The sequence below is a fragment of the Crotalus tigris genome, unplaced genomic scaffold (genome assembly GCF_016545835.1).
Source record: "Crotalus tigris isolate CLP2741 ecotype Arizona unplaced genomic scaffold, ASM1654583v1 scf7180000017793.814357, whole genome shotgun sequence".
Lineage (NCBI taxonomy): Eukaryota > Metazoa > Chordata > Lepidosauria > Squamata > Viperidae > Crotalus > Crotalus tigris.
The window spans coordinates 109,092-130,854 of NW_024096640.1; the positions used below are offsets into that span (position 1 = coordinate 109,092).

At 43.0% G+C, this 21,763-nt stretch overlaps 1 protein-coding gene across 1 annotated transcript; it reads right to left on the reverse strand.

Moving 5' to 3' along the window:
• Window positions 1–1,496: 1,496 nt before the first annotated feature.
• On the reverse strand, window positions 1,497–13,564 carry LOC120307592 (C-type lectin domain family 4 member K-like). Its single transcript, XM_039342478.1, has 8 exons — window positions 13,465–13,564; window positions 12,845–12,906; window positions 11,130–11,246; window positions 8,042–8,140; window positions 6,928–7,014; window positions 5,347–5,498; window positions 3,607–3,722; window positions 1,497–1,733 (listed from the first exon to the last, which is right to left on the reverse strand). Exons 2-8 carry the CDS (start codon window positions 12,873–12,875, stop codon window positions 1,577–1,579), a joined length of 759 nt encoding a protein of 252 aa, XP_039198412.1. The 5' UTR covers window positions 12,876–12,906; window positions 13,465–13,564; the 3' UTR covers window positions 1,497–1,576.
• Between the last annotated feature and the right edge of the window lie 8,199 nt (window positions 13,565–21,763).

Here is a 21,763-nt window from a genome sequence, read left to right on the forward strand (position 1 = left end):
GGCCAATTTGTCAGAGTGCCAGGCTTCTAGAAATTCCCCACTGAGTTGGGACTTGACTTGACCTAGGATGGTCACCATTTCTCAGCTGAAACTATGGCGAAGTCTGTCCATATGCTATGAAATCGAAGAGTTTTCATCGTGTCTTCTGCCATGCCCAGTGAATAGTTGTCAGTTTTCTTATTTGGGGGTTCAAATCGTCCAGTTCAGCTTGTGTCCACTTAATATTTCCAGCAGTCTATTGTACCACAGGGTTGGCCCAGTTATTGATGGCGTTTTCACTGTTCGGTTTTGTCTTCTCAAGTCTTCAGATGAATTCTTCGCTAGTCAGATTTTTAACTTGATGTTATCCAAAAGTGTAAAATTCCTAGATACTTGTAGGCTTCATCCTGAGGGCTCCTGGTGGTTTTTTTTGGCATTTCCCTTCCATTACCGGTCCTGAGCTCAGGCGGCTTTATTGCTGCTGAAGCACATTGCTCTAGGCCAAACTCCATGGCTACATGTGCGCCACAAACATCTTTGGTGTTTGTCAGTGATGGGATTTTGAGTTCTGAGTTTTCCATAAAGCTTCAGGTCATCCATGTAAAGCAAAGAGGACAGGAAGACCTGGAGGAACGTTGTCCATGGGGTCGCGATGGGTCGGACACGACTTCGCAATTAACAACAACAACAACAATTCATTTTTTTTTTTTACTGCTGCTCGATAGCCAAGATTTGTTTTTTCTTCAGCATCACAAAGTTGTTGGCCCATTCTGTTGTGAGGAACGACAATTCTTAGATGAATAGAAGTGTGTCTTCTAAGACAATGATTAAGACACAGAGGGAGGAGCCACCACAGGGAAGGCCCTTCTTCTTGGTCCCACCAGATGGACCCCCTTAGCAGAGAGGACCCATAACATTCTCTGCCTCCCTGCTCTGGTGGGTCGGGTGGACGTAACTGGGAACAGACAGTCTTTCCAATAACCTGGTCCCAGGCCACGCAGGGTTTTAAAGACAACAACCAGCATCCTGAATTGGACCCAGAAGCAAATCAGAAACCAGTACAGTCCCTGCAAGAGGAGTGACACACGCGCAAATCTAGACTTGCTAAAAACCACGTGGGCCAGCGTATTTTAGACCAACAGCAGCTTCTGGATGCCTTTTAAGGGCAGCCCCATGTAGAGGGCCTTGCAGTAGTCAGGACGGAGGGTGTCTGTGCTGTGGGTGACTGTGAGCAGGGCTTGTTGGTCCAGGAATGGGTGTGACTGATGCAAAACCTGTAGTTGCTTACAGGGTTAAGGCTTCTATATGCTACAGAGGGAGTCTTTCCAGTGAACCCTGAATAATAAAAGCTGCAATGAGCCTTGATTATCTGCTCTGGGTTTTCATTCTGGACCACTAATTCAGCAAACCTCCACTTACCACATCTCAATAAACTGTTTCAGACACTGTAAGATAAGTTTTGTCGAGAGGATAAGGACGAGTAGGAAGCCGGCAGAGAAAAAGAAGTTGGCAAAATATGGTTCCCACCATGCATTTATTAGTGCCAATGCCGCTGGGTTTGGAGATCTCATACTCAGATTCCACCATCTTGAATTAGCTAGTAGAACCAGATGTCATTTGGTCTCATCTTACAACAAAAGTATCTTTTCTCTGCACAAGGAGCATCATGCCAACAGTTCTTAATTGAGCAGGGAGGTACGGTAACAATGCAGTTTTCTTTATCTCCACCATCTGGTTGCCCTCCACTCCAGTACCTGAGGAAAAAAAAACACAATACTTATCAGTCTCTATCTAGATCTAGATATGTAGATCTAGAGCAATGGTTCTCAACCTGTGGGTCGGGACCCCATTTGGGGTCGAACGACCATTTCACGGGTATCGCCAAACAACGCAGTCCGCCATTTTTCCCCCCTTTTCCTTAGCTGTGCTACTCCCTTTTATTCTATTGGCTTTTGAAAGCCAATAGAATAGACTCTCTTGAGTACAGTCTAATTCTATTGGCTTTCAAAAGCCAACAGGAATTGTCCAGGCTGTCTCTGCCCTGCTGAGCCCGCCAAAAGTCCCATTCTGCAAACGGTGCTGCACCAGTTGAGTAGTCCTCGACTTACAACCGGTTGGGGGTCGCGGCATTAAAAAGGTTGAGAACCACTGATCTAGAGATATAAAGGTAGAGATCTAGGTCTACATCTAGATTTAGTCTGGATCTAGATCTTTGTCCTGCTGCCAAATCACAATCACAATGGGTTATTGTTAGATTAGCATTTTCTGTCGATATGAAATACACAACTTGTTATTGGCAAATTTACAGCAGGGCATTGGGATGGGGGGGAGAGAGTGGATGTTGGGACCTCAGCATGAGGTCCACGGGGACTTCTAGTGGTCAAGGGTCAGGGGAGATTAGGGGTTATATTTCATCTTGACACATCTGCGGCAGAAGAAGTCCTAATGAAGGAGAATCTTTGTAGCTCGGGGTTGAAATGTCCTTGGTGCTCTCTTCTCTTGGTGGTTTTCTTGCCGATGTTTCATTGCCCAACTAGCTAACATCATCAGGGCTAGTGCCGGCACTGATATTACCTCGTTTGGGTAACAAAACGTCTGCAAGAAAACAGCCAAGAGGTGAGAGCACCAAGGACCCCTCAGAAGAAGATCTGTTCCCAGAAAGCAAGTGGCCTGTTGCAGCCTCTGGAAACAATTTCAGGATGAGGGCCACAGTATCACTGGATCTATCAGGGCAGGGATCTATCAGCATTCGGTTACTGGTGGATTCATTTACCAGATCAGCCTTGCAAAGGCTTCCCAACAGCTCGGGAAACAGCCCAGTTCTTTTGGGACAATGCTTGTAGATGCAAAGGGTTGGCCAATCATGTCCTTTTGGCTAGACTTTTGAGGGTTAGGACCATGGATGATTGATTCGTGGTGCTGTCAGCAGATTCCCAGAATTTCTAGGGGATCTGACTCCCCTTCTTTCAGCCCCATAATTATTTCCTTATCTCCAGCAAAAGCCCTTCTGCTATAGTGGTGAAGGTGCTGGCCTAGAAACCGGGAGATGGTAAGTTCTACTCTAATCTTATGCACAGAACCCAATTGGGTGACTTTGCGCCAGTCACTCTCTTCCAGTGCAGCCCACCTCACAGGGCTGTTGTGGGGAAAATGGGAGGAAGAAGCAGTATTAGGTATGTCTTCCGCCTTGAGTTATTTATAAAAGTAAAAAAAGGAGGGATAAAAATCAAATAAATAAACTTGGATTCTATTCCTGAACCACCATGATTCTGAAATGCCTCTTGGGTGCTTCTGACACTGTTGATTGATGTGGCTTGTCAGACTTCCTACCTTTGTGTGACCATCTGTGACTGAACACTTGAGACTGTATTTTGCCCTTGCTGAAGGCACTGAAAATCATGGTTAGCAGCTCTACTGGTGCGTAAATTCCTGTTGCTTGGTTTGGGGTACATAAGTTCCTGTTGCTTGGTTTAGGGTGTCCCTCAATCTGAGCTCCACTTTACTATCATGATGGGTAAATTCAACAACTGGTCTGCCAGGACTGAGCCAGGTTTTGGGGGGAAGGTGGCAGGCATGAAGTCCTTATGCACAACTTGTCACATAATTGTAATCCGTTTGAAAACTTACAAAGTTCCTGCAACTAATCCATTTAGCCACAACAGCCCACCACGAACACTGGCGTTCTTATAGAGTCCAACCCAATAGTCGCGGTTCTTTTTAAGTGCCATATTATCTATAAAGCCCTTGAGGAAAGAAAATTAGATTAGATAGATGGATGGATAGATAGATAGATAGATGGATAGATAGATAGATGGATGGGTGGGTGGGTGGAGGGAGGGAGGGAGGGAGATAGACAGGGGAGGGTGAGAGGGAAGGAAATGGGGGAAGGGAGGGAGAGAGACACACAGAGAGATGATATAAACTTTATTGGAAATTAAGGTTTAAGGGAGGAACATATGTGGCCCATGATTTCTCCCCCCCCCCCCATCCCACTAAGGACTGACTGAGCTGCTTCCCTTCCCAACTATCAGTCTTTGTGAACCTTCAGGGGCTTTGAGCATCTATGGATATAAAGCAGTGATTCTCAACCTGTGGGTCGGGACCCCATTTGGGGTCGAACGACCATTTCACGGGGGTCGCCAAACAAGGCTGTCCGCCATTTTTTTCCCCTTTTCTTTGGCCACGCCCCTGGCACCCGGTGATGTATAAGTGGTTGGGGGTCACCACAACATGGGGAACTGTATTATGGGGTCGCGGCATTAGAAAGGTTGAGAACCACTGATATAAAGCAACTGTACACAGGGGCTTTATGACAATTCATCATAGTTAATATTTTAATTTTTTAAAAAATAATTAAATTGAACTGTTGAATTGTCCTGTAGCAATGTTTCCCATGGCAAGTTGGCCATGGCGAGTTATCCTGTGGCAAATTGGCTGTGGTGAGTTGGCTGTGGCAAATTGTCCCATTCCAGTACAGGGGACGGTCCTTGGGTGGACCCTGGCTCACAACTCCAAGGATTAGTATATGAGGAAGGGGTTTCAGTCAGGTTCCTTCTCCCTTCCCGTCCCTATCCTTTCCTTCCCTTTTTTGTTTTGCTCACCATCTTTCCTTCCCTTCCCTTTCCTCCTCCCCTTCCCCTTCCCTCCCTCCCTTTCTCTCCCATTCCCTTTCTCACTCTTTATCTTTCTCCTTCCTTCCTTCCTTCCTTCCTTCCTTCCTTCCTTCCTTCCTTCCTTCCTTCCTTCCTTCCTTCCTTCCTTCCTCCCTCCCTCCCTCCCTCCCTCCTTCCTCTCCCTTTTTCTCCCTTTCTTTCTCTTCCCTCTCTCTCTGTCTTCTTCTCTCCCTTTCTCTTTCTTTCTCCTCCTTCCCTTCCTCTCCCTTTCTCCTTCCTCCCTCCCTCCCTCCCCCCTTCCTATATTTTCTTTTGTTCTGCAGAATATGCAGCGCAGCTCCCCTTTTCCTGTGCACCCCAGGAGGCAGGTGTGGGCTCTTCTCATCTATCCTTCCAAAAGAAAATTCCCTCTAAGCCCCTTTCAGCTTCCCAGCAAATCCCCTGCATTCTTCCCTCTTGGGTCCTAACCAGGCCTGATCACGGATGCCCCCCCCCCCGCCCACGCTCTCTCTTGCCCTTATCACTCCACCGGCCAACACAGAGAAGCGGCTCCAGAAACCTTCAGCATCCGTTCCTCCCTTCTGCGTCTCTTACTCTCACTTGCTCTCCTTCTGTTGTCTTGGGGATCCAGGCAGCTTCCCGGCTGCACCCATTTTCAGCCACCAGCAACTGATTTTCAGTTTGGAAAAATAATTGGGGCTTTTTCATGAAATACCTATTTTAGAAAAATAGTGACATATATGATTGTACTCACTTGTTCTTCACCATATCTACAAGAAACCAAATCTGCAGTATGCCTTGTTAGACAGTCTTGACGAGCCTCCTTCCAAGTTTTCCTTTCATTAGAAAAGTAGTAGAGATTTTTTTCGAACGCATGCCAGGCTGGAACCATTTCAATAAGAATTTCTTTGAATCCATAGAGAAAACAAAAGTATTACCTTAGTTAGCGCAAAAAATTCATGAGCATATTCTAATCTTTAAAATTGATTCACCATTCAAAGTTAATTGTATACTTAGGTTGAAGTACAGTGTTCTTCCTAAAATTTCAGGAAGTATTTCAAAACAGTTCTCTGTATTTTTTTTTAATTCATTAAATTTATTTGCTGCCCATTGCGTGGCTCCAAGTGGCTCCAAGTCATTAGATGTTTCATTGTCCTTCAATGAGGCACTGTTCCGCTATTTTTAAAAATTATTTTAAATAATAAGAACAACTTATTATTGTTATTCTTGAATATCATCGGCACTGACAAAATGCCCATCGGTCAATTGTAAAATGCAGCTTGTCTTGGAACAGCTTACATCTTGCACCGATCCCACCAAACAACCAGATCTGCATATCCCAACTCTTTGGGAAGGACTCAGTAGGAGGATAAAAACGCCAAATCTAGTGTGAACATCTGGCCGACTGTGCAATAAACCAATACTTATAATATGTTTTTCTCCTCCTGGACAATCCTTCAGGATTATTAAATATTTGCGAATGCTGCCTCTATTTATTCCATTTTTCAACAAAATGTTTAAATTTAGGGGCTACTATTGTGGAAAAGTCAGATATTTAGGACTTCTCTCATAAAGCTTTGACTGTCACATGATAATGGGGTCTTTATCCACTTCACTAATGTCTCGGAATAAAAATTAAACCAAGTATAGATAGTCCTGGACTTACAACAGTTTGCTTAGTGACCGTTCAAAGTTGCAACAGTACTGAAAAAAGAGACTTATGATGATCATTGTTCACACTAATGATTGTTGCAGCATCCTCATGCTCATGTGATTCACATCTGGATGCTTGACAACCGGTTCATATTTATGACAGTTGTAGTGCCTCAGGATCATGTGATCCCTTTTGCAACCTTCTGACCAGCAAAGTCAATGGGGAAGCCAAATTCACTTCACAATCCTATTACTACCTTAACAATTGCCACGTTTCACTTAACAACTGTGGCAAGAAACATCATAAAATAGGGCAAGGCTCACTTACCAAATTTCTCACTCAGCAAGATAAATGTTGGGCTCAATTGTGGTCATAAATCGAAGACTATCTGTATATACTATTGCAGGCTCAATAGAAGGGTTACTATTTGGCACCCTTGAATGCTACTGCCTTGTTAATTATATTCCAGAGTTTTGTCTATATCAATGCAAAAGGAACTTTGAGTATAGAGACCAAATTTACTAGCTATTTGGAACCAACAGATATCATAAGCTTTGATTAGATGTTTGAAATTAAAGATTATAGAGCATTTTGAGATTCCAGAAATGCTTCAGGAAAGGGAATTTCAGATTGCTTATTCAACAGTGTTAGGCTTCAAGATTGCAGACTTGATTAACTTACTAAGTTCTTGTTCTAGCTCTTCGTTCTTTAGGGTCCAATTCAACAGCTTCAATGTAAAGTGATGAACTGCAGCAAGGACCTCCAAATCTAAGAGATGTGAAGTAAAAATCTACAATAAGTATCAAAACATATAAGGAACAATTGCTGGAATTGGGTATGTCTAGTTTAACGAAGAGAAGGACAAGGGGGGACATGATAGCGGTATTCCAATATCTCAGGGGCTGCCCCAAAGAAGAGGGAGTCAAGTTTTTTTCCAAAGCACCTGAAGGCAGGACAAGAAGCAACGGGTGGAAACTGATCAAGGAGAGAAGCAACCTAGAACTAAGGAGAAACTTCCTGACAGTGAGAACAATTAACCAGTGGAACAACCTGCCTCCAGAAGCGGTGAATGCTCCAACATTGGAAGTTTTTAAGAAGAGACTGGACAGCCATTTGTCTGAAATGGTGTAGGGTTACCTGCCTGAGCAGGGGGTTGGACTTGATGACCTTTAAGGTCCATTACAATTTTTATTATTATTATTATTAATAATAATAATAAATCATATCCCAATTCTTTTAGATTCTGAGAGATTGTGAGAGAATATGGTGAAATCCTGGAAGATTTTGAATGAACAACAATCAACCTACATGAGATTTATGAAGTCCTTATCCATAATTATGTATAAAAGTTTAGACATTTGAGGATGTTCTGTTCAACAGGCAGATTGGGGTGGGAGCTGACCTCAGAAAACGTTGAATTTATTATGTTGCCAGCTCATACAGCGGGGGGGGGGGTGGCTGCTTCCATGCATTCCTGCATCCTCTCTTGAGCCAGGGCCACGTGCAACAGGAGGTTGCCTTGCTAGGAAGCCTGTCAACTGGACATCTCAACTTGCCCAGAATATCCTAAGCAGGCTTGAAGTAAAGTGGCCCTGGTTTGCTCTTTTGGCAGACTAGCAAATGTGTGTCCAAACCTGAGTGCTGTTGCTGACCCCACTAACAGGGAAACCTGCCTGTGGCACAGGTGCTATTAAGACTGGTAACCGAGTTGCACCTTCTCCAGCCTGCTCTTAAAAGCTGTCCCGTTTTATTGCAGCCAAGCAGCTGTTTCTGAACCTGCTGGCTCCTTGCTTACCAGTTTTGTCTAATAAACTTGGATCGTAATCCACAGCAAATTGCCGAATTGAAGCCACTGCTTTTTTAAGCCCCTCACCCTTATTCACTTCAACTTTGTCTATAAAAGAGAAAGGAGAAAAAGTAGAGTGTTAATTTCCTCTCCCAATGGTCATAATTGAATATACTATTATTTTGATTATTATTATCTGCGACAACCTGGTAGTCAAAACCTCACGGGCTGCCCTGCAAAATAGGGTGGCCCCCAACAGGTGCACCACCTTCCCTCGGTTGGGCTTTTTCCAGAGATATAAACAACAACAAAAAACCTCTTGAAGAGAATAATTCTGTGGACTTGCCCCATCATGGCCCATTGTCGGTTTGATTGTGTACTATAGAGAGTCCTCAACTTACAACCACAATTGAGCCCAAAATTTCTGTTGATAAGTGAGACATCGGTTACGTGAGTTTTGCCTCATTTTACGACCTTTGCCACATTTCTTAAGTGAATCACTGCAGTTGTGAAGTTAGCCATTTGGGTGTTAAGTGAATCAGGCTTCTCCTTTGACTTTGCTTGTCACAGGGTAATCACATGACCCGGGGACACAGCAACCGTCATAAATATGAGTCAGTTGCCAAGTATTTTGATCACGTGACCATGGGGCTTCTGCAATGGTCATAAGCGTGAAAGCCTGCTGTTGTAACTTCAAACAGTCACTAAGTGAACTGTTGTAAGTGGAGGACTTCGTGCATTTTATCTAATACATTTGTATCCGACATTCAGGGTGGTTTACAGCTCTTGAAAAGTCAAATGATGAAACATAAGAATAAAGGTAGTACAATTAAAACCCAGTCCCAAAGGTGCTTCCTCCAAAAGACTTTCGGGGTGTTTCTTTGAAGACATTTATCGTTAACATCATTAACATTTTCAGCTATCAAAAGAGGGTCCCCGGCATCGCAGATCCTTGATGTTCCTTCCCCCAGTTTGAAAACCACATCCATCTTCTTTCCATCCAGTGTCCCTTCAGACGTATTCAGTAGATAGGTTGAAGAAGAAAGGAGATTGCCACCGGTTGGAAGCAGCCTGAACATTCACTCCCAATGTCCTGTGGCTTCCTGGCCGTGTGCTGGTTTTGCATGGGGACCATGGGATCTTCCGGAAGATATTCTTATGTCTCCATGCACAGGCTGACATGATGAACAGCCGCAAAGGCCTTGGCTTCCTCAGCGATCCAGCACGGATCAGAAAAGGGTCTCCTGTTCCTTGGACTTTTCTAAAGGCACCTGAAATATCTTCTTTCCCAGGAAAGGCTCTGATCGGTGCTGGATGTCATAAGCATGGAAAATTAGAGATGCTTTCAAAAGCCAATAGAATAAAAGGGAGGAGCACAGCTAAGGAAAAGGGGAAAAAAATGGCGGACTGCGTTGTTTGGCGACCCCCGTGAAATGGTCGTTCGACCCCAAATGGGGTCCCGACCCACAGGTGGAGAACCACTGCTCTAATCGGTGCTGGATGTCATAAGCATGATGGTAGCATGGAAAATTAGAGATGCTGTACGATGGCTGCATGATCAGCTGCGTTTCCTCTCTTTGGGGTCGGTATGTATGTTGACCTCTCCCAGTCTGATGACCGCTGCCTCGTTTTCGGGATTGGCCAGCATCATTTACAAATTCTTGTTCTGTTGCCTGCAATATTTCTGTAGGAATTCCCTCTGACTTAACTTCCTTCTTGTACGAGAGATGCTTGTAAGGCGGGAACAGCTTCTTCAGCATCTTGGATGTTGACCTCTCCAATCCATAGACTCTCCGTGTATTCCTTCCTTCTTGGTTTGATCTCTGTGGCATCAGTTGTTATTATTATTTATCTATTTATTTCATCAATTAATCTATTTATTTGCCACCCACCTCACCACAGTCGCAACAAATCAGCTATGATTTGGAGTTTGAAACATCCTCCTAGGTTGAAGTAACTTTGGAAGACTTTCTTTTTCTATGTTTGTTTCCATCTTCAGTGTCTTTACAAATGTCATTAGAATATTGCTTTTTGTCTCCTATAACTGAAATCCCTTGCTAAGTTCCTTCTGGATATTTTTATGTTTCTTGGCTTTGGCTTCTCTTCTTGGCAATTCCCACCATTTGGGTTTACATTCAGTTTGCTTTCGTTTGTTTCCTGATCTTTGTCAGTCTCTTTTCACATTCAGCTTAACTTGATACCTACACCTGAGCATTCTATGGAGATTCTCAGTCATCCAGGTCATCGTTGTCCCAAAGGTGCTTTTCCCCAAAAGGTAACTGGACTTTCTTGGTGTTTTTTTTTTTTTTTTTTTGAAAATGTTTTGCTTCTCGTTCTCTTTTTCAGAACTGAAGAAGCTCCTTGCTCTTCTGGTGGCCTCAACCATCATTTCTTTATGCTGTTGTCGGGTCTCTTTGATGTTGTCTTTCCATCTTCTTTGGGGTTTCCGCTGTGTTCTTTGATCTTCTCCTCTTTTTGTATATGTCTCATACAGTACGCAATCCCACGACATCCTCTCCAAGTGAGCAAACCACTTTATTTGCTGTTTTCTATGTAGTTTAAGATTGGTTCTATGCCAACTGTTTCCCTTATGATATTATTAGTCACCTGAGTTAGGATGCCTTTCAAAAGAGAAATTGTGTCATTCTAGTTGGTACAAGCATCAGAGGATTTGGGATGTTGATTTCAAGGAAGTTGAAAAGAATTTACTAAAATATCACCAAAGCTATTTTCCCTAAGCTGGCAAAGCAGAGCCAATGAAGGTTTCCCGATTGTGAAAGAGAGAGACTGAATTGTTCCCTGGCCTAATTTGTTGAAATCTGTGGGTGGTAACAATAAAGGAGAATATTTGTAGCTCAGGGTTGAAATGAGGGGTCCTTGGTGCTCTCTGGGTTGTTTCCTTGGAGACATTTCATGACCTAACTAGGGAACTTCATCAGTGCTAGTAAGGAGTTGGGTCTGCTCTCAATTTATACTCAAGCCACTAGAATACAGAGTCTTTTGCATGTGGGGAGAGAAATCAGTGCTCCTGTTGAAACAAATTCCAGAGGACCTTCAAATAAAGCCTTTATTGATCTCTTGTGAGAAGACAACTTACACAGATAGCTCATCAGCACAGCAAGAAGGAAGAAGAGGACCACCAGTATTTTAGTTCTTTGTTTGCCTTGATCTGAATCCAGGTAGTCACCGAATCGCTCGAAAACATTCTTTGGTGCTAGAAGAAGACAAATGGGTAGCTTAATCAATTGTGAGGCTGACCATTCCTTCTCCCTGAACCCTGCTCTTTCCTAGAAGGTCCTCTCATGCATTCCAGGCAAAGGACCCCTCCCTTTGCCTATTGGCCCAAGAATGGTTTTATATCCTTTAACAGAGATGGAAATGTTGAGCAACTTTCTAAGCCTGTGCGGTGAGAACTCTACTTTTGCCACAGTTCATATCGGCAGCCTTGGAAGGGAAGACATCACATTTGGAATTTTTTTTTTAACTTAAGTCAGATTAAAGGGAGGGAGGAGCTGCTCTACATGGCTTCAGAAGGTCAAAAGAAGGGGCTCCTGGAAAGAGGTCTCCACCAATGTCAATAGATACATTGACATCAATCCAATTTACCAACTGCTGAGAATGAAGGAACTACTTCAACCGCAATCCCAAAGGCACAGCAAAAATCACCCCACAGCAAAAATCACAATCCCCTACAAGAATCCAGACCACATCCCGACAACAAGAGCCAGCCAAACAAACAACCAGAAAGCAGACCATGACTCAGAGGCAATGAAATGAACAAACACCATTTGTACCACACAAACGATACTTAAACACCAAGGACAATGGCCCTGCAACAACAACCAGCCAATCAAACAGCCTGAAACCAGACCATGACTAAGAAACATCTGGACAAACAACACCCACATTAATTTAAAGGAAAGTGCTCCGACAGAGCACAATTCAAAGCAGAAGAGCCCCTCCCCCTGAATGGAGACAAAACGTTTGCAGCCAAATTGTCAAGTCAGAGATCAAACCTACAGCCCAGGTCTCCTTTTGACTAGACTCCTCTATATTTTCCTTTCACCTGTCTCTAACAGCACCCATTGCAGCTCCTCCATTCTATCTGTAAACACCCCCTCCACCTTCCTAGATCTTTCCCTTTCTCTTTTTGTTCCACTTATTTGCGTGTAGCAGATCTCTGTAATATATGCAATTCCAGGAGGAGCCTGTGTTGCCAGTCCAGGACAAGAAAATGAATATATAGCAAGGAAAAAGTGAAAATGCATGCAGGGTGATGTACAAAACATTTTAAAGTGGGAAGGAGAGGAGGAGGAGGAGGAGGAGGAGGAAGAAGAAGAAGAAGAAGAAGAAGAAGAAGAAGAAGAAGAAGAAGAAGAAGAAAAAGAAAGAAAGAAAGAAAGAAAGAAAGAAAGAAAGAAAGAAAGAAAGAAAGAAAGAAAGAAAGAAAGAAAGAAAGAATCTTCAGCTTGCAATGCAGGTAGAGTTGCTTTTCAGAAATAAGCATCCGGTAATATCCGGTAATATGACTCAGAAGCTCTGGATAGCACAGAAGGTAGCAGATGGAACATCACCATTAATCAACACCAGACAAAGCCAACAACCTTCATCATCAGCACCCAGAAGACACTATCCAAAGGACCGCCAAATTCTTGCACTTAGATCCCTGAAAAAATCTTTTTATGGGATTGAGTAGTTTGGGAGTACACATCCTCTAGACTTAACTTCGATGGAGATGTTATGGAAAAGGAGGCAGCATCTGCAACGCTTTGTAGAAAGAGGTGGGAAATAAGAAGAGCTTAAGCAACATACGTGGAGGTTTAGGAGGTGCTTTGGGTGCCATTTTATCTTCTTAGTCCAAATGATCATTCATCCTGTATTGGAGTTTATAGAATATGACACAGGTTATTTATTTATTTATTTAAAAAAACTATGTTCAGAAATATAATATACTTCTTCCTCTGGAGTTAATCTTTTATTAAAAACCCAGAATCCAGACCTCTGAAGAATCCAGACCTCTGCATGGACCATCCAAACTTTGACAGCTAGGTCCTCAGTCTGCAAAGTATCTTAACTGGCCTTGGAGTGATTCTTGGGCTAGTTCACTCTGGCTGATTTCTGACTGTAGAGCCTTTCCTACAAAATCGTAAATTTCCCTCCCGTTATCTAGGATGTGAAAAAGAGAATGACTGCTAGGACCGACATCTTTCTTCTCCTTGTGCAGGATCCTTAGACCACTACAGGGAAATTGAGCCCTGAAACCTTTGTAGAAATCAGCGGAAGGATTCTCAAACGATGTGAGGGTTAGTAAACTACATCTGAAGCCTTTCCACAATTTGTCTGCGATATCCCCACCCATCTTGCGAGTTCCTACATGACATCTGCACACACCAAGAGGCCCAATCAATAAGGCAACTTTTAGATGTGCTTACTAGTTCAGAATAAAGGAAGGAGATGACACCGAGGACATCCTTGTTGCCAGCAAAAGATTGAAATCAGACTGCCACTTGTCCAGTGCAATGACCAAGTGGAGCTTTGTGAGTCAGAGCAAGACCTCTGACCTCAGTTATTGTATCATATTACATCACAATGGCTTAGTCAATCAATCATGTCAGCCCAGCAGCCACATGTGAAGATGAGTGCTCCAGGAATGCTGCTCACCCCACCTCATTCGTACCTTCCCGGATGAGCTCAGAATTTCTCTCAGCCAAATTGGCAGCTGTTTTTCTGATGATGTCAAACGTTCCAAAATCCCTATTCCAGTTCCCTCCTTGGCCTTCTTTGAGTTGATGATGTTGCTGTCTAGCTGCAATGACGGCAATTGCTCTTGGATTCTTTGTTACGTGGGGAATCCAGTTGTCATAGTTCTGATAGACGAGACCAAACAAATCAGAACTCCGAGGCTAGAGATTTCCTCAAAGGACTTGTTTATTGATTACATAGTATCAGCACAGTCAAAAGTGAAACCAAGTTTGCAATCCCCTTCCAAAGAGAAACACTACTACAAAGTTAAACCTCCCACCCCGTGGCTATGCAATCAGCTACTTTTCCCAGTAGAACAGCTTGGCGGGATTTCTAACCAAATGCTCATATGCCCCACCTAATTGACAGAAATGAACCTGGCTCCCGTGGTATAGTGAATTGTTTAAACTAGCAAAAATCCTCGGAACCCCCTTCCATTCTTGTGGCAACCTAGAATGAGCAAGATGGCTGCCGCCAGGTTCGTTGTAGAGTTGACACCAGCAGTAGGTAGAAGCGGTTCTACAAATTTCTCTAGAAGTGCCACAGCTGGTGTACACCGCTTAGAGAGTGCTTGTACTTAAAGCGGTATATAAGTCTCATAAATAAATAAATAAATAAATAAATAAATAAAGGACAGCGATGGGGGATGGCTGTAATCTATGAACCAGCCCTATGGAACCATGAATGAATTTTCCTTGAAGGATGAGCTTCTGAGAGAGTTGCCCACATGTTGGCTTTGACCACACCAATCTACCGGTGCTTGGATATACCAGCAGTAGTATTTTATGCATCTACTTCTGCTTTTCTCCTTGACAGTTTCCTATCAAGAGTTCTGAATTGAACTCTAACAAAAGCAAATTCTGCTGTTTGAAGTGGTTAATGATTTTGATCATCATGGAATTCTTCATCAAAATCTGTGTTATTTTTTAAAAAAGATATACAGTATATATGAACCTGAAAGAGAAGCCTGATCTGCTGAGATAAGACGTTCATAGCATTGCTTAATTTGCCAGGGGCGGAGTTGTATAATTGGATGTCATACTTCACACCACAACAACAGATAACCTCAACCAACAACCTCATGTAGATGTTGAATAGGAATCAACATAGCAGTTGCTGGGGGTGGGATCGCTCCTCTCCAAACACCACTGACTGTTATCAGGATTAGAACAGGCTACCTGATGAGGTGACAATTTTATCCATGCAATCTTTTCCGACTGTTGACGTTTCTCTGGACCAGGCCTCTCCACGTCTTCTGATCTTGCACTACTTCTCTGAACTGCTCTGTGCTCTGGCTGGTGTCAGCTTTGAGGGCCTCCACCACCGTGTTCTTTGGCAGCCTGGTTTCCTTTTACTGGTAACTCTCCCAAAGATAATTGCTTTCTCCAGTGAATTCCCATTCATGGCACAGCCAGAGTAAGTGAGATGCCGTTTTGTGACTTTTGGGCTACCTGACACTACAGCATATGCCCAGCTGCAAGCAAGAGGTTGGGTGTATTGCAAAGTGCATCAGAAAAAAAGACCCATGTTTTGTCTTCTTAGTTGCTCATAGCTGCTCCGAATTTCAAGGGGGTTCACTTAACTCACCTAAATTATGCTGCAGCTCCGGAACCCCAGAAGCAAATACCAGCAAGGATATTGTTCCAGACTCCAGGAAGAGAGCAGAAGAGAAAAGAAATGTGAATCTAGGAAGAACTCCAAAGAGCAACTTTAATAGACTGTGAGGCAGTGGGCCACATAGCAGTTTAATTTTGGTGTTTAGGCTCCTGCAAGTTTTGAATTTGGTTTGTTTTATTGTATTCTTATTCTTTCTTTACTTTCTGTCTTCCAGAAAAGCACTATCTCAGGAAAAACTGGTGCTTATGCTGGAGAATGTGGTCTGTTTGCAATTGCCCAGGTGTAGGATGCAACAGGCAGTGGACTGGCTGCCTGTCAAAAGCTCTTGAATAGAATAGAATAGAATAGAATAGAATAGAATAGAATAGAATAGAATAGAATAGAATAGAATAGAATAGAATAGAATAGAATAGAAGCTGGAAGGGACCTTGGAGGTCTTCTAGTCCAGCCCCCTACTCAAGCAGGAGAACCTGTACCATCTCAGAGAGGTGACTGTCAAGCCTCTTTTTAAAAAATCTCCAGTGTTGAAGCCCCCACAACGTCTGGGGGCAAGCTATTCCACTGGTTAATTGTCTTCACTGTTAGGAAGTTTCTCCTTAATTCCAGGTTGTTTCTCTCTTTGATCAGTTTCCATCTGTTGTTTCTTGTCCTTCCCTCTGGTGCTTTGGAGAATAACGTGACCCCCTCTTCTTTGTGGCAGCCCCTCAAATACTGGAATAGTGCTATTGTTGTGTCCTGAGCCTGCAAATGCAGGCTCGGGACATTGCAAGGGTCCGGGCTTTGCAGAAGCTGCCCGGGACCAGACTGAATGGCGCCGGCTTGCGTGCATGTGCAAGGCGGGAAAAGTGCCTGTGTTCTGTTGCCACTGTGTCCGGGGATCTGGGCTTAAAAAAAGGAGGCCTGTGTGCCTTTGCTCGTTGTTGGAGTTTTTACTGGAAGCACAATAAAGAGTTGTTTGCCATCACTTCGAGGACTTAACACTGGCGACGAAGGTGGGATCCTTCACAAGATAATCAGAAAGACACTGTAAAGACTCACCCAAAGAAGTCCTGAAGAGGGAAAATGGCATTAAAGTCAGCATCCATCCTGCCAGTACAGCATCGCTGGAGGGTGAGTTTGGCTGAAAGACCCTTTCCCTGGAAGAAGCGAGTAGTGAAGTGCAAGCTACAATGGCGAAGATCGGCCGTTTATCAGAGTTCGACATCTCACACACGGAAAGATGGGAATCATACGTTGCGAGGATGGAGACCTATTTCAGAGTCAACCAAATTCAAGAAGATAGTTTGAAGGCTGCTACCTTGTTGTGTGCCTGTGGACAGGAAGCTTTTGAGATTGCAGAAAATTTAGTGGCCCCTGCCTCTCTGGAAGCTGTAACATACACCGATTTAAAGAAGCTTCTGAAGGAGCATTTCCAGCCCAAGCTGTCCGTCATTGCCTGGAGGCACACGTTTGAACAAAGGGATAAGAAGGCAGGGGAATCCGCTAAGGACTTTATTGCGGCCTTGAGACGAGCAGCCAGAATGTGTGAGTTTAAAGATTTGGAAGAAAGGCTGCGTGATCGTTTTGTATGTGGGTTAAGGAACAGAGACTTACAGCAAAAGATCTTCACTAAGGAAGATGTCTCTTTCCAAGATGCTCTGCGAGAGGTTACAGCAGAGGAAGCAGTAGGTGGGGCAGTTAAGAATATGTGGCCCACCAGAAGCTCTCCAGAGACTGTTGCAATCCACCAGGAGAACGTGCGAGAAGAGTTGGAAGAAGTTCCTGAAGATGAGGTGGACAAGCTTTACCAGGCAGCTGGAAGGAGACAGAAGGAACGTACAGAAAAGGCTTCAACAGCCCTTCAATGCTTTGGGTGCAGAGGACGTGACAAATGAGCAGACTGCCGGTTCCATTCCGCCATTTGCAGGGCATGCGGCAGGCAAGGCCACATCGCATCCGTCTGTTTGGGTTGTCAGAAGGTACAACCTAGAGAAGAATTGCATCTGAAAGGTACCAGGGTCCCCAGACAAAATAGGGTGGGTTTCTGTGCAACACGCAGAAGTGTTCTAAGGACAGGCACACATAAACCCCTAAAGAAGAAGCTGTCACTTAAAGTAAGGTTGCATGGGGTTCCTTTATCCATGGAATTGGACACTGGGTCCGCTCTCTCCATAATTTCCCTCAACACATTCAGGAAGATTTGTAGCAGCAGTGGCCTTCGAGTTAAACTCAGGCCATCACAGACTTTCAGAATTCTAAGGTGTGTGTTAAGGGGGAGGCCACCCTTAAGGTTATTAGTTACTAATGTATTTTGTTTTATTTATGATTTTGGATGTCTTAGTTGTCAACACAAGGAGAGGAACTTATGGGTGGAGGCAACCTCAGGCACTCCCATTCCATGCTTGACTGTAAGGAAGTTGACACTCTTCCCAAAAAAGAAGAAGACTGGAGGTGTCAGGATTGTTCCAAGCTAGGGGGGAGGGGTGTTGTGTCCTGAGAATGCAAATGCAGGCTCGGGACATTGCAAGGGTCCGGGCTTTGCAGAAGCTGCCTGGGACCAGACTGACTGGCGCCGGCTTGCGCGCATGTGCAAGGCGGGAAAAGTGCCTGTGTTCTGTTGCCATTGTGTCCGGGGATCTGGGGGTAAAAAAAGGAGGCCTGCGTGCCTTTGCTCGTTGTTGGAGTTTTTACTGGAAGCATAATAAAGAATTGTTCTGTAGAAATGTGTCGTCCTTCTTCGCCATCGCATCGAGGACTTAACAGCTATCATGTCTCCCCTATTTCTTCTTTTCTTTAGACTAGTCATACCCAAGTCCTCCAACTGTTCTTTCCATAATTCCACCTGAGCCACCTTTATTCTTTATGGGTACCAAGGGAATGAATTAGGATTCTGTGTTCAAAAGAGGCTTTGTAGGGGTGGCTGGCCAACTTCTGGAGGTACCAGACTATTTCTCAGCTGCCCCCAGTGCATTCATTTTCTCTGTTGAGTCCACCCGCTACAAACACCAGTGGACCAACCAAGCATTTTACAGGCTGGAAACCAAGGGCAATCTTTCTTTGGCATCTCCCGTGTTCTTTTTCTCATCGTTCTCTTGGCCTGTAGGTCTACATCCACCTTTCTTGCCACAGTGGTTAAGTAAATAGTTGTTAAATTAGTAACACGGTTGTTAAATGAATCTGACTTCCCCATTGATTTTGCTTATCACAAAAAGTGATCACATACCTTGAGACACTGCAACCATCATAAATATGAGTCAGTTGCCAAGTGCCTGAATTTTGGTCATGTGATCATGGGATGATGCAACGGCCGAAAGTTTCAAAAATGGTCATAAATGGTCACTTTTTTCAGTGCCATTGTAACTTTGAAAGGACACTAGGCACGGAGGCAGAAGAAGCCTCTCTGGGTTGCAAGACCAATGGGTGCCCCCAGCTGTGAAGATGCTCAGGGAATGGGCTCCCCAAATATTCTGCAGCCACTGAGGTTATCAAGAGAAAGGAAAGAGCTTCCTCCTCCTCCTCCTCCTCCTCCTCCTCCTCCTCCTCCTCCTCCTCCTCCTCCTCCTCCTCCTCCTCCATCGTGCAAAATATTCCTTCCACCGCCTCCTTGCCCCGTTCAGAATGCAGCTGCACATCTGTGGCATTTGCTGCACCTTTCCCAGGAAGAATGTCCCTCTCGGCCGCATGGAAATCTCTCTGCCTCCTGCACATCCTGTCTGTGATGCGCAAAATGGGATGAGGTAAGCCAGCAAGGATCCATTGTATTGATTGGGGTATTGTTTACTTCTTGATGGTTGGTCTGATAATGTTAAATTTGGAGTTAATCTATGCTCACCTGGATGCTGATTGCTGATGAGGAAGTGTTTTGGTCTTTCCGTTCCCTTTTTGGCTTGCTGATTGTCTCTTTTGCACAAGTTGACGTTATTGTCTGTGTGTCTGTTGGTGGCCAATTTGTCAGAGTGCCAGGCTTCTAGAAGTTCCCCACTGATTTGGGACTTGACTTGACCTAGGATGGTCACCATTTCTCAGCTGAAACTATGGTGAAGTCTGTCCATATGCTATGAAATCGAAGAGTTTTCATCGTGTCTTCTGCCATGCCCAGTGAATAGTTGTCAGTTTTCTTATTTGGGGGTTCAAATTGTCCAGTTCAGCTTGTGTCCACTTAATATTTCCAGTAGTCTATTGTACCACAGGGTTGGCCCAGTTATTGATGGTGTTTTCACTGTTCGGTTTTGTCCATGCATGATTTTATCTGTTATGTGCTGCTGGCTACTTTCCTTCGTGACCAGAGGCAAGCTCGCCTGACCAATAACCAGCCAGGCCACAGTGAAGGCCATTTGTTTCATTTATTGCAATAAGCAGGGAGAGAAGGTATCAAAGCTTGGTTCTCTCCAAAGTTCCAACCCAAAATATTCCCTTCTGTTTACTACCCTGTCTTGGCTGCCATATCTCTTCTCCTTCCCCATTGGCTGAGGTACTGTGAGGTTACCCTCCTCCTGACCACCTCCTACATATTTCCTGCTACATACTAAATCTTACATCACATGTACATTAAAATTAGGAGATACCTTATGCAAGGTGTGTCAAATAATCACCACCAGCTAATTCTACATGCTCAGTTGTCTGTTTTTATGGAATCTTTTTTTTTTTTTTTATTAAAAGTTTTATAAATTTTACAAAAAAAACAAAAACAATACAAAACAAAAAACAACATATACAAAAAAGAAAAATTAAACAATACATATATAAAAAAAAAACCCCCATCCCACACCCCCCCCAAAAACCCTCCCTTCCCCCCCCTGAGCTTCCCAGAGCAGAATATAGGCTTAAAAAATAAAGATAAAAATTAAAATAAAAACTTTATATTTATATATATAAAAAAGATATCTATAATATATATGAAAATAAAACTTATGAAAAAGCTATATGATATTTTTGTATACCCAATCTAAATTGTATAAATTTTATCCATTTATCCCAAATAGCAAAAAACTTCTCTTGCGTTTGTTGCTTTAAGAAAGCCGAAATCTTTGCCATTTCCGCCAAATAAGCTACTTTAAAAAACCATTCCTGCAATGTAGGCAAAGATTCCTTCTTCCAATATTGTCCAACTAACAGCCTCGCGGCTGTAATCAAATTTAACATCAATACAACCTCCTTTGTATCACAATCTGTAACAATACCTAACAAAAATAATTGCGGAGTGAATTTTACCCTCCTTCTAAAAATTCTCTGGATATTCCACCATATTTTGATCCAAAATGCTTTTATCTCTCTGCATGACCACCAAATATGATAATAAGAAGCCTCCTTATAACCACATCTCCAGCATTTGGGTTGTACGTCAGGGTACATATAAGACATTTTTTGTGGATCAAGGTGCCATCTATAAAACATTTTATAAAAATTCTCCCTTAAATTTTGTGCTTGAGTAAATTTGACATTTCTCACCCAAATAGTTTCCCAGGTGTCCAATAAGACTGGCTCACCAAAGTTCTGCGCCCATCTAATCATACAATCTTTAATTAGTTCCGTTTCTGAGTCCAATTCAACTAAAACCCCATAAATTCTCTTAATGTGGGTTTGTCTTTGATCCTTCAGTTGCTTAATAAGATTTTCATCTTCTCTAAGAAAACCCACCTTACAATCCATCTTCCATCTATCTAGTAATTGCCTATATTGGAACCAAGAATAAATAAAATTTTCTTGTGCTAATTCTTCCCGTGATTTTAATTGCCAGTTTTGTCCATCCCATTTAAGTAACTGTCTATAAGACACCATATCCATTTTAACCCCTCTTTTTATTCCTTCTATCGCATGCCAAGGTATAGCCCATAATGGTACTTTAAAATCACTTTTATAATATTTTCTCCAAATCCTAAATAAAGAAATTCTTAAAATATGAGATTTAAAAGCCCAATCTATTTTTTTATTAAATATTAAATAGGCATGCCACCCATAAAGTAAATCCCATCCCTCTAAATAAAGTATCTCAGAGTTTGTCAAATTTACCCAATCACTAATTAATGTTAAAGCCACCGCATCATAATATAATTTCAAATTTGGTACCTTGAGTCCACCCCTCTCACGAAAATCTTGCATAATTTTGAACTTAACCCTTGGTTTTTTCCCTGCCCAAATAAATTTATTGAGACCCTTCTGCCATTCATTTAAATTAATCTCATTTTTCAAAATTGGTAACATTTGAAACAAAAAAAGAAACTTAGGTAGAATATTCATTTTTATCACTGCAATTCTTCCCATAAGGGATAATTGCAGCTTTTCCCAGTTCTTCAAGTCCTTCTGTACCCTGACCCACAACCTTTCATAATTATTTTTAAATAATTTTGCATTAGAAACAGACAGCATCACCCCCAAATATTTTACCTTATTAAC

Coding starts and splice junctions, on each gene's coding strand:
- LOC120307592 (XM_039342478.1), bottom strand. CDS start 12,875: ATGGCACCCAAAGCACCTCCTAAACCTCCAC. Junction 8,141..11,129: donor TGTGCTGATGAGCTATCTGT/GTAAGTTGTCTT, acceptor TCTCTTTTATAG/ACAAAGTTGAAGTGAATAAG. Junction 1,734..3,606: donor GGATTAGTTGCAGGAACTTT/GTAAGTTTTCAA, acceptor TTTTTTCCTCAG/GTACTGGAGTGGAGGGCAAC.